The sequence below is a fragment of the Colletotrichum phormii genome, assembly GCF_030913505.1.
Source record: "Colletotrichum phormii strain CBS 102054 chromosome Unknown BDP81scaffold_7, whole genome shotgun sequence".
NCBI lineage: Eukaryota > Fungi > Ascomycota > Sordariomycetes > Glomerellales > Glomerellaceae > Colletotrichum > Colletotrichum phormii.
This window is the reverse complement of record NW_026851449.1, coordinates 1,220,717-1,232,432: the sequence shown is the minus strand read 5'-3', so window position 1 is coordinate 1,232,432 and position 11,716 is coordinate 1,220,717. Positions and strand designations below refer to the sequence as shown.

Sequence of the window (11,716 nt, the reverse complement as noted above, 5' to 3'; positions counted from 1 at the left end):
GCATTCCTTCTTGACCGTTTGTTCTCGTAAAAAGGAGGGGTGAGGATTTTAGATCGTCCCAGGCAAAGCCATGTCAGATGCAAGGTACCTTTTTCGTGGCATCTCTATTCGAGAGGTACATAAGCCTAGCGCCATTACGGAAGCGTCGTCAAACGAGCAGCTCAGCTCGCAGGGCTGTTGCGAAATGGTACCGTTAGCACCCACGCGACTCACCTAGACGAAATTATCTCCAATGGCTAGTGCACCAAGGTTCCATGGCGAAACGAGCATCACATATGGATACAGACATGAGAGAATAGTTGTGCCGCATGAAGCTGTCGCGCAAATTTAGGCAGGAGACGCGCTCAAAGGGAGAGCTCTGACACGGTACGGAACATGCAGGGGGGGTATGTTGCCTAAATCGCGGGGAGATTTTGACACGAAGTCCAGTGACCGCCGTATGGACCCACTTGTTTATTCCCGCTGTTGCCTGCCTGGTGCGCTCCCCATCCTTGACACGATCTTAATTGAGTCGATTCCAGTCTCATGGACGACATCCGAGGCCGGCTGCAGCCTAGACATCTGAATCTCATGAGAATTTGAAGACATAAATTGAACAAAAAGTGAGATGTTGTATGGATCAGGACCTTCCCAGTACGTCAGTGGTCGGGAATAGCTTCGGTGTCATCTGATCTTTGCCACTGTCCTGCCAGGCAGAATCATGATCTATGCTTCCCCTTTATCCTGGAGAGTGAACAGGCGACAAGATGTTAAACTCAATTGTCATTCAGAAAATCATATGCTTGTCGGTTTTGATTGTTTCTGGATCACATCGCCCGATAAACATTGTCATTTTCATCACTCATGAGTGACAGGGCAAACACATCGCTGCAGAGATCCTTCAGCCATTCTAATTCCTCATCCCGTGTTGTGGTCATCATATCACTTGTACTCCGCAAGGTGTAAACAATTGGAGGCAATCGTGAATCACTCACATAAACTCAACTACCAATTGAGCCCACGAAGTCGCTCCAGATAATGCAAGCTCCAGTGTTTCGTCATGAAATGGACCCCAAGAATTAAGCCATCTTACACAAACCCAGCTAACATTCGGATCACTGAGCCAACGGCTACCAATCACAGCTATTTCTTGATGACAGACGTAGACCCAATGAGCAGCACACAATGACAAGCGCTGCTCCAGGGGATAACCCAAGAAGAATTCTGCATAAAGAAACATCAGATCCAGATCTGAAGGCATAAGAGGCTCAATTATCGCCCCACTTCTTCTCAGTATAGTCACAATTCAGCTAATGTTGATTGCGGGTGGTGTCATTGCGTCTGGTTTCTGGGCCCTTATTTGATTGCGATGTGTTTCGTCGGCTCCGATGCAACGAATACGGGATCCACTAGGATCGGCCCAAGACCGCAGCCGGTCGGGCGGTGGGGAGCAAGCCGAGCTCGGTGCCATCGTAGGACCCGGAGCGGCGCTAACTGCGAGCACCGGCGCTGGGCAGCCGCGAACAGCATACCGACAACACAGCAGAGAAAAGAAAAGCCGGGTCGCCAAGGAGATAACCGGCAACGGCAATCCGTTTGTACGGGATGTGGCATAAGCAAAAAAGCACGCCGAGTCCGCGGACCAAGACCGGGGCCAAGAGCTGCAGCGGAGGACAGGGACGACAGGGATTCAGAAGCAAAGAAGCAAGGATGGGAGGGACCCGGAGTGGATCATCTCAGCCTTGGCCCCTGTGGGGGCATTCCTGTTTCAATTTCCAAAGAACCACAAGTCCTGACGTAGGTAACAATTTCAACCCGCTAGACCAGGCCACTTTTGGCGTATCAATCAACAATCAATCAGTCAACACACCCGTGGCACCCAAACACAACAACACACTCGAGTCACACTCTAATTCAGCTCCAGCGAGGACCAGCCTCTACCTTATCCTTAGCCGCAGCAGCAGAAGCAGCTTGCCGCGGCACGTTGGCATTTACGGTTACGGTTTAACCCTTTATTGACCCATTGACCCGTCGACCCGTCCTTTTTCGCAGGCCTCCCATACCGGTACTCTTCCTTGCATGCCGCTAATCTTACCTCTCGAATCGGGTTTCCCACTCAGCGAACATGTATTTCTGATCCATATTACCTTACGTTTGGCGCAAAGCAAGAACAGAGGGCTACGCCGCCACTGTCAGAGCTGGCGTTGCATTGTGCGCGACGTGAGTGGTGCCTTTTGGCCTTTTCGCCTGGGAACTGCCCTGCAAGCATGGAACCGGCGTGTTTGCCCAATGCGAGCTGGTCTGGTCTGGTCTGGGGGAGCTCTGGCCACATATCGTCATCCCAACCCCCAAAGTCCCCAAGACGCACACGCGCCGGCGAACAGATCGCTGACGAGGACCTTGACCTTGGCAGCTGAGAGATTTGGGGAACGGCCGTCCGCGCACTCCAACACTCCAACGCTCCAACGCTGTCCGGCTGTCACCGACGACTCACGGCCCTGGCCTCATCCAAGGACCAAGGCAACGCAAACACTCAATCAACTTGAGGTGAGGGATGGGGGAAGAGGGAAGGGGGACAAACGGATGATGGAACGCCAACACGTTGTCAACCGATAGGCCCCAAAAACCAATGGCAGGAGACTACGCGTATTATTACGGATACTTACACGAATAGGATCGGATGGAAAGACCTCGGACCCGGTTCTCACACAGTAATTAGTGTGTACCTACATTATCTCTTCCTACCGCAAGTACATGTGTGTCTCTGCATGGAGTCAGGTGGATTGATTTGCTGCAACAAGGATTGCGGACTTGGACCGATGTGAATGCCCGGTCCTCCTGGCGCTGCTACGGAGTACTCAATTCGAGGGATACAAAGGGGATTTCGGAGGCCGCCTCTACTTTACCACACTTGCCTGGTAGATGTCAACATGGCACTTTGCTTGGGGGCGAAAACGTCCATTGTCGATGACGGCCAGAAAGTTGGTCATCGCCACAACAAAGACACCGGCACTCGTCCAACACCACCACAAAGTATCCTTCTCTGTCGAGTCTGTCCCAGACTGGTCACAAAACTCCATGAGACGGCCTCTCCTTGGACCCAGTCCGACTGTCCGTCCCAGGTTCACCCCTAGAAACCGCCCCCCGGTCCACCTCACCTTTCACCCTGCTGCAGCTCGCAGCACGAACGGACAGGGCAGCCTGGGCGGCTTCATACCGAACCTGGACCTCCCTAGCACGAGTTTCCAGCTGTAGCGCAGCACCTCACCTCACCTCAGACCAGGACGTTGCCCACAGCGGTTGCGTAGTGGATCATCCCCACCATGGCCGACAATCCCTGCCACTTTAATTCCTAGCTCGCGTCACTCTGCGCTACCTTACCTTGGCCCAGCAGCGCATCCAATCCAACACAACACACTTTTCTCGTGCGATTTGTGGTGGGATTCGACAACACCCTCTTTCCGTTTAATCTTGCTGCTTTTTCCCTTTCCCATCTTTGATTTTCCCCCTTCTTTCAAGATTCCTTCTTTGCTACCGTCTCTGTTTGGCGTCGTAACACCAGATACCCGGCCGTTAATACCCTCTCTTCGAGCTGTCAGTTTGCAAATAACAACTCCTTGGACCCTCTGGGTTTCTCAAGAACTGACCAGCGCGCGCAAACTGGACCCTGCCAGCCTAATTTGCGCTGAGACATTGTAAGGAGCCACCGTTGCCCAGGGATATTCTTTGTGCTTCTTTTTCCTCGATCTGACTGTTCTGTTCTATTCGCAGACAAATACGGAAACAGCATCACAAATCGATCATAGACTCGCAGTCATGGCTTCGCATCCTCAAGGAGAAGCCCTCGATGATATCGAGCACAACCCCCATGCCTCGGCCAACAGATGGCGCCACCAGGAGAGCTCAGCTTTCCTCCGCCATGCCGCCGGCGCCCACAACCATGCGCAACCCCGCGACCCCCAAGAACGAGGAACGACCAACGACCTGGCCGACTTCCTGAACCGCGATCGTGTCGAGCCCGAGAACCCCAGTGCTCCGCCCAACTTCAAGCCCATCATGGTTGCTGCTGGTGAGGCCGCTGGCCAGGAGGAACCTCGCGCGACAGAGACTCACGCCCACGAGCAAGACGCCCCCGACGGCAGGCAGATCATCTGTGGACCGCTGCTCAACTACCGCAGGATGGACGACAACAATTGGTACGGAAGCGTCTTGATCGTCACAAAGGGCGGCGGCAAGACTCAGAGCTTCGCACCGCACTTGGTTCTGCGCCCTGCGAATGCGGTAAATGGCCAGCACGCCCCTGCCGAGACGAACGGCGTCCACGGTACCAACGGCGCTGTCAACGGCGAGGTTTCCGGCGCAGCCAATGGCGCGGGCACGCATGGCACAGAAACCCAGGGTCAATGTCTCTACTCTGACCCTCGCAACACTTTCTGGGCCTTTGACTTATCACTGCCGCTCAGCCAAGTGGAGGCCAAGTGGGAGTATGCGATCCCCGATATGCGATTCTCGGCTGGCAACATCAGGCCTGATCGTTACCACTTCTTCGTCCCGGCCATTAACGAGTCGATGCGCATCATGTTCCACTCCTGCAACGGATTCAGCGTGGGTACTGATGAAGACGCCTGGAGCGGCCCCGCCTTGTGGAACGATGTGAACCGACACCACAAGGAGCGACCATTCCACGTCATGTGAGTCCAATGTCTCGGCCAAATTGGGTACAAGGCTGCTTTGCTGACTTCCGCACAGGCTTGGAGGAGGTGACCAGATCTACAACGATGGAATCCGAGTCGACGGGCCTCTGCGCGAATGGACCGAGATCTCGAACCCCAAGAAGCGCAGACACTTCCCCTTCCCCGAGAAGCTTCGCCAGGCTTGCGACGATTACTACCTCAAGAACTATGTCCGTTGGTATGTGTATGGCGAAGGAAATACATAAAGGTTCCGAGAGCTAACGTTGCGAAAAGGTACTCCACGGAGCCGTTTGCGACCGCCAATGGCCAGATTGCGCAGCTCAACATCTGGGATGATCACGATGTAAGTGGCAGCTCGAACAAAATGCAATGAACAATGTGCTAACCAGACAACCTAGATCATTGACGGATTTGGTTCCTACGTTGACGAATTCATGCGATGCGATGTGTTCAGGGGTATCGGTGGAACTGCTCACAAGTACTACATGCTGTTCCAGCATCACCTTCCTCCACCACCATCTACCTACACCTCGGGTACGTCTTTAGTCTTACAGTGAAGGAACTTAGACTAATCTTTGGACAGACCACACGACAACGTCCGAGGGCCAAGGACTTGACCCTAACCAACTCATGGATACCTATGTTGCACCGGCCAAGTCGGATCCCAGCTACATTGTCGGCAAGCAGGCTGGTGTAAGTAACTGGTGCAAATTCCCCTTGAGAGCACAGCTAAATGGTCCCCTAGCCCTATGTCGCTGAACACTCACATAACATGTTCGCCCGGCTTGGTGCGCGTATTGCCTTCCTAGGCATTGATGCCCGAACGGAGGTAAGGAAACGATGAACCCCCCCCCCCTACGATGGAGGGCCAAAGCTAACAACATCTCAAAGCGCACGCGTCATCAAATCAACTACCCAGAGACGTACGATATGATATTCAGTCGCCTCAGACAAGAGCTCAAGGGAGCTCAGGAGTCTGGACGCCCATTCAAGCACTTGATTCTTTTGCTGGGAATCCCGATTGCGTACCCTGTATGTGGATAAGACTTGCGAAAACGTCTATGCAGAAACTGACTGCTTTCTAGCGCCTGACATGGCTTGAGAACGTCTTCCGCAGTCCTATTATGGGTCCTGTGAAGTTCCTGAACCGAAGGTTTGGTCTCGGTAAGTGCACAATGAAAAGGCAAGACAAGTCTTGGCTTGCTAACAGTACCAGCTGGTGGTGTTTTCAACCACTTTGACGGCAGTGTCGACTTGCTCGACGATCTTGACGACCACTACACGGCCAGAACTCACAAGAAGGAGCGCAACGCTCTTGTGGAGCGGCTTCAGGCCATCGCATCAGAGTTCTCAGTCCGTATCACCATTTTGGGTGGCGATGTGCACTTGGCGGCTATGGGCCGATTCTACTCGCATCCTCGCCTGAACATTGCTTCGGAGAACGACCACCGCTACATGGCGAACGTGGTCTCTTCTGCCATTACCAACAAGCCACCGCCGGTGGCGATTGCCAATCTGCTGGCCAGGAGAAACAAGATCCATCACCTGAACCACGATACGGACGAGACGCTGCTCAAATTCTTTGACAAGGATCCTGGCGACTCGAGCAAGACATCCAACTCCAACCATGTTACTATGCCGAGCCGTAATTTTGCCATCCTTACGGAGAACTCGCCCAACAATGGGCTGGCTGTGCCGGCAAACGGGGATACGCGGTCAGTGATTTCCGGCAAGGGCGGGCACGATTTCCTCCATGTCGGCGAGGTTGAATCGGGATCAAAGCACAAGGCAGCTGGAAAACAGCACGGCACCGGCAACGATGGTAGCTTGGACATCTGCATCCGCGTCGAAATTGACCAGCACAACCGCGAGGGCCTCACCGAGGGGTACGGTGTCACTGTCCCCCAGCTCAACTACAACAGTCATCCGGAGCCGGTTGAGCCCTTCCCTGCGCAGGAGCGCGAGAATGGACAGCGCGAGTAAAGAGGCTCTGTTCAAGGTGGTGAAGGGAAGATGGTTGATGATCGATGCTCGACGTTGGCTAGCATTGCTGCAACGGTTGTCGGAGACCCCATCCGATGCGTTGTTGGTTGCATTACGTTATGTTATACCCATGAAGCGAAGGAGCTAAGAGGAAAGGGAGAAGATGGATGTACAATGTTATAGGGGGAGGCTCGACCTTTGCTGTGTTTTGAAGTTTGTGTATGTTCTTATCTCAAAAGACTAAGTAATAATGATGAGGGCTCGTCCGAATACGGAGCCATTGTTACCTGGATTGTAAAGTTTTCTCTTCTCCGTACGCCTCAGTTGTAATTCGGTTCTGTAAGCCTCTGGGGTGGTAATACACGGCATGTCTCCATATCGGAGCAGCCATCCGATCCCGACTTTACAGCGTCGGGATCGGGAAAGCCCTGCTGATTGCCTCTATCTGGTCGGGTCGGGCCCACTGAGCCGATCAACTCCGCTGCGGTGCTGCTATCTCGACCCCAAAAATCCAAGGTCAGGGCACAATTGGTGCTTGTGATTGGTTCGTGTCTTCCCCGCAAAGCTGTTCAAGGTTGCGATAGGCAGCTGGTGACATCCTTATCGGCAGCGAAGCGACACCGGGACCCCCGATTTCTTACCTCCAAGGCCCCCGCAGCCCCTCACAAGCTCTCCGCCCGCGAGCTTCGTCGCATTCTTAACCCGCGCCCACCCGACGTTCGCGGTGGCAGGTGCCCGGTGGTTGCTTGGGAAGGGGAAAAGTATCCAGGGAACAATTTCCGTGTCTCACGACTCGTCCAAAATTCTTTTCCCATTACGTTACGTTACCTTACGTTACGGAAAACTTAATAGCCAGTCGATTCGCCGTTTCTCCTTCTTCCCCGAGTTGTCACCTGCTCTTCTGCGAACCAATTGCCCATCACCCATAGAACACATCGCCCACGCTCATCACCTTGTTCTGTGTGCGTGCCTCACTTTCCTGCCCGTCCAATCCGATAGACAAGACAGCTCGCACAGCACTAAGCTGTCCTCTCTGCCCATCATGGCGTCCACACGAGCAACTGGGCTTCTTAACTCCCAGCTTCGAAGCTCTTCCCGCATCACATCCCTTGGACGCAGCGTCTCTGCAGTTCCGACGACCAGACTCACAACACGCCTGTCCGCTCCCGCGACGAGGACAACCACCAGAATGGCGACATTTGCTGCCTTTAAGATCCCCAAGATCTCCAACGAGCCTAACGTATGTGACACAACAGATGAAGCTTTGGGAGGGAGCTTGGTGAGGAGGCAGTTGGCTGACAATCATCGCAGCACCACTATGCCAAGGGCTCTGCTCAGCGTGAAGGCCTCGATGCCGCAGTAAAGACCCTGCAGAGCAAGCTACCCCTGGAGGTTCCAATTGTTGTTGGCGGTAAGGAGGTAAGTCAAGCATACACATCTCCTTGGCTCCCAATTCGACCGTGTATAGCTAACAAAACTACCTAGATCTTGACGGGCAACACCGGAAAGCAGGTCAACCCCGCCGACCACAACACCACAGTAGCAACATACCACCAAGCCTCGCCCTCCGACATCACCAAGGCAATCGACTCGGCCCTCGCAGCCAAGCCCGCGTGGGAATCCCTCCCCTTCGCCGACCGTGCCGCCATCTTCCTCAAGGCCGCCGACCTCATCGCCACCAAATACCGCTACGACATCATGGCCGCCACCATGATCGGCCAGGGCAAGAACGCATGGCAAGCCGAGATCGACGCCGCGGCCGAGCTGGCCGACTTCCTGCGCTTCAACGTCCAGTACGCCGAGGAGCTCTACGCTCAGCAGCCGCAGCACAACAGCCCCGGCGTCTGGAACCGTGTTGAGTACAGGGCCCTCGAGGGCTTCGTCTACGCCGTCAGCCCCTTCAACTTCACAGCCATCGCCGGCAACCTCCCCGGTGCCCCCGCGCTGCTCGGCAACGTCGTCGTCTGGAAGCCGAGTGACTTCGCCATCGCCTCCAACTGGCTCGTCTACAACATCCTTCTCGAGGCCGGTCTGCCCCGTGATGTCATCCAGTTCGTGCCCGGTAACCCCGAGGCGATTACGAACCAGGTGCTGTCGCACAAGAAGTTCGCGTCCCTCCACTACACCGGCAGCACCGCCATCTTCCGCAAGCTATACGGCGCCATCGGACAGGGCGTCGCCGAGGGCCGGTACGCGTCGTACCCGCGCATCGTCGGCGAGACGGGCGGCAAGAACTTCCACCTCGTTCACCCGAGCGCAGACGTCGATAACGCCGTGAAGCAGACCATCCGCGGCGCGTTCGAGTTCCAGGGCCAAAAGTGCAGCGCCACGTCGAGGGCGTACGTGCCCAAGTCGCTGTGGCCGCAGTTCAAGGAGGGTCTCGTCGCCGAGGTGAACAAGATTACCATTGGCGACCCGACGGACCACGCCAACTTTATGGGTCCCGTCATCCACGACGCCTCATTCAAGAAGCTGTCGGGCGTCATTGACGCGGCCAAGAACGATGCATCTCTCGAGCTCGTCGCCGGCGGCAAGTACGATTCCTCAAAGGGCTACTTTGTCCACCCGACAATCTACCACACCACGGACGCGAACCACAAGCTCCTGAGCACCGAGCTCTTCGGTCCCGTGCTCGTCATCCACACGTACGACGACGCCTCGGCACCGGCGGACGCCTTTGCCAAGGCCTGTGAGTTGATTGACGGCACGGGCGAGTACGGCCTCACGGGCGCCGTGTTCGCGCAGGACCGGGCGGCGGTGGTGGTGGCGGAGGAGAAGCTGCGCAACGCGGCGGGCAACTTTTATATCAACTGCAAGAGCACGGGCGCCGTGGTGGGCCAGCAGCCGTTTGGCGGCGGCCGGGCGAGCGGGACGAACGACAAGGCGGGTAGCCAGAACTTGCTGAGTCGGTTTGTGAGTTTGAGGAGTATCAAGGAGGAGTTTGCGGCTACGACCAAGGTTGCGTACCCGAGTAACGAGGTTTAAAATGGTGTCGTCGTGGAAGAGAAGTCAGGGGAGGGTTGAGGGGTGGGTGGGTGGGTGGGTGTACGGTACGTTGTGAAGGGGTTTGATTTTCTTTACGGTTCTGTCAATTTTTGGGCGATGGTATGGGATATCTGGTTTACTTAACACTCACTCATCACGGCATGTGTGAAGCATTGACGAGCATTTGATACGGTCTAAAATGAAAACATTGATTCTTTCCAATTAGCTTACCTAACTGAGAGGAAATAACTTTTCAGACGTGAGGGTAGGTTACTCAGGGTAGCCTTTTCCCACCGTTGCCAGTTGGGAAATTTCCCTCATAGAAGATGCTGTCGGCGGCCTCTTTTCTGCATCATGTCCAATTTTGGTTAAAAGACTGAGGTAATTATCGGATTGGTACGGGATGAAGGTGAATTGGGATGATATTCCACGGCGAGTGCAACAGGGTCGTAGAAGCTAGGCCCGGGTCAGAGCAGCAGGAGAAACGGTCGACAGAATGCGAGTGTGTTGAAAGTCCCCGTGTTCGTGGATGTGAAGACGTGAAGGGCAAGTTGGAAAGAAAGAAAACAGAGGAGTTGCCCACGTGCTCACTCTACAAGAGGACAGGGGCCCAGTTCGTCATCGGTCCCGCATACTTAGGAAGGTCGTGTGTGTACGGATACTTGGTCCGCATGTACGAGTCGAGTAGGCTCAAACCCTCCTTCAGCTCTGCAAATCAACCTCAAACACTAGGACGACAGCTCCATCAATGACAGATACAGACAAGAGGCACGTTGCCAGGCACGCGAAGCAAAGTGGAAGGCTGGGGTAAGGGAAGGTGGTATTTACGGGTTCCGGACTTCGTACACGGAAACGCGGCTTTCTTGTTGGAAATCACGAACGTGTAAGAGGTCCGGCCCAGGCTGCCCGGGGAAGGTTGTTTGACCAACAGGATGCCGAGCACATGTCTCGTGCCTCTCTCTAGATTCCTCAATTCACCCCAAACCAAAAGACAAGAGTCGCATCGAAAAGTAAGCTTCAGAGACCCGCTACAGGTTTATAGACGCCCCTCCCCTCGTGCCTCTTGTCCTTGGACTAAGAAGAATCCACAGGTTGTAGCGGAGGTAGGCATGGACTTGGCAGTTGTGGGAGGATATTACCGTCGATCCCATTTGACCAGCCAGCTTCTCACCTCCTCTACCATACAGTAGACTATGAGTGTGAGGTGAGCTCATGCGTTTTGGGGGGTTCTGATTCTCATCTGAAATCTGAAGGGGCAGTGTGTGAGTGAACCTTGCGTGCGGGCGCTCGGCTTGGCGCTGGGGGGGGGGGGAAGGATTGCTCAGTTGCCATTCAGGAACACCATGTGCTCGAATCCGGCCCTCTGATTGGCTTAACACCTTTGAACCCTCGATGCCCTCTCCTACCCGTTTCCTCACCCAGGAGTCCAGGTCCGCCCTCTTGATTGGACATCTGTTTCTTTTCTGCTCTTTGGTCTTTTTCGTTCGTCTTATTCTTTGCTTCCCCCAGGCTGTATCTCTTGCGTCCACTTTGCGCTACGGTGTACCTACTCCCGCCTTGTTACGGGGGTTTTCCCTTTGGGGGGACCCTTTCTTTCTGGGCTTGGGATGTCGCGTGCCCTCTGTCCTCCAAGCTAGTTCGTTGAGTAACCACCCCTCGTCACTTCCATCAGGGTTGTTGACTATGCCGGGAGGAAGGACCAGCCTTCCTCCCGGCCATTATGAGGAGGGGGGCGTGGGTGGCTAGACGGCTGCTAAGAGGCTGATGGCTATCTGAGGCAAGTGCCTTAACACATTGCAGCTACGGATACACGGGTCCGGGGTTGTAGTTAGATAGAGACAGGCAGGCACGAGAGACAATAAGGACGAACAAGGCCAAGGATGGTGAGAAAAAAAGTGAGAGTCAGTCCAAAGTCGTGGTGGTCGTGCGCCGTATCTGTAGTTCATTGCCTTTTACCCTGCCACGCCTTCCCTTCCCCTTCTACATCTTCCCACGACCTTTTCTTTCCACGAGACACCCCAGCTGCTCTCGACACTCGCGTGCTCTCTCTCACTTCTCGAGTCCCAGTTCTCGTC

General features: G+C 54.7%; 2 protein-coding genes across 2 annotated transcripts; both read left to right on the top strand.

Moving 5' to 3' along the window:
* The first annotated feature begins 3,385 nt into the window (after positions 1–3,385).
* Positions 3,386–6,947, top strand: BDP81DRAFT_480322 (uncharacterized protein). Its single transcript, XM_060594922.1, has 10 exons — positions 3,386–3,674; positions 3,751–4,670; positions 4,729–4,890; positions 4,947–5,016; positions 5,072–5,207; positions 5,257–5,366; positions 5,419–5,502; positions 5,565–5,705; positions 5,759–5,837; positions 5,890–6,947. Exons 2-10 carry the CDS (start codon positions 3,796–3,798, stop codon positions 6,654–6,656), a joined length of 2,424 nt encoding a protein of 807 aa, XP_060446919.1. The 5' UTR covers positions 3,386–3,674; positions 3,751–3,795; the 3' UTR covers positions 6,657–6,947.
* Positions 6,948–7,698: 751 nt separating this feature from the next.
* Positions 7,699–9,641, top strand: BDP81DRAFT_316000 (1-pyrroline-5-carboxylate dehydrogenase; the record flags this gene model as incomplete). The annotated part of the gene is made up of 3 exons (XM_060584129.1): positions 7,699–7,896; positions 7,968–8,075; positions 8,142–9,641. 3 exons carry the CDS (start codon positions 7,699–7,701, stop codon positions 9,639–9,641), a joined length of 1,806 nt encoding a protein of 601 aa, XP_060446918.1.
* Between the last annotated feature and the right edge of the window lie 2,075 nt (positions 9,642–11,716).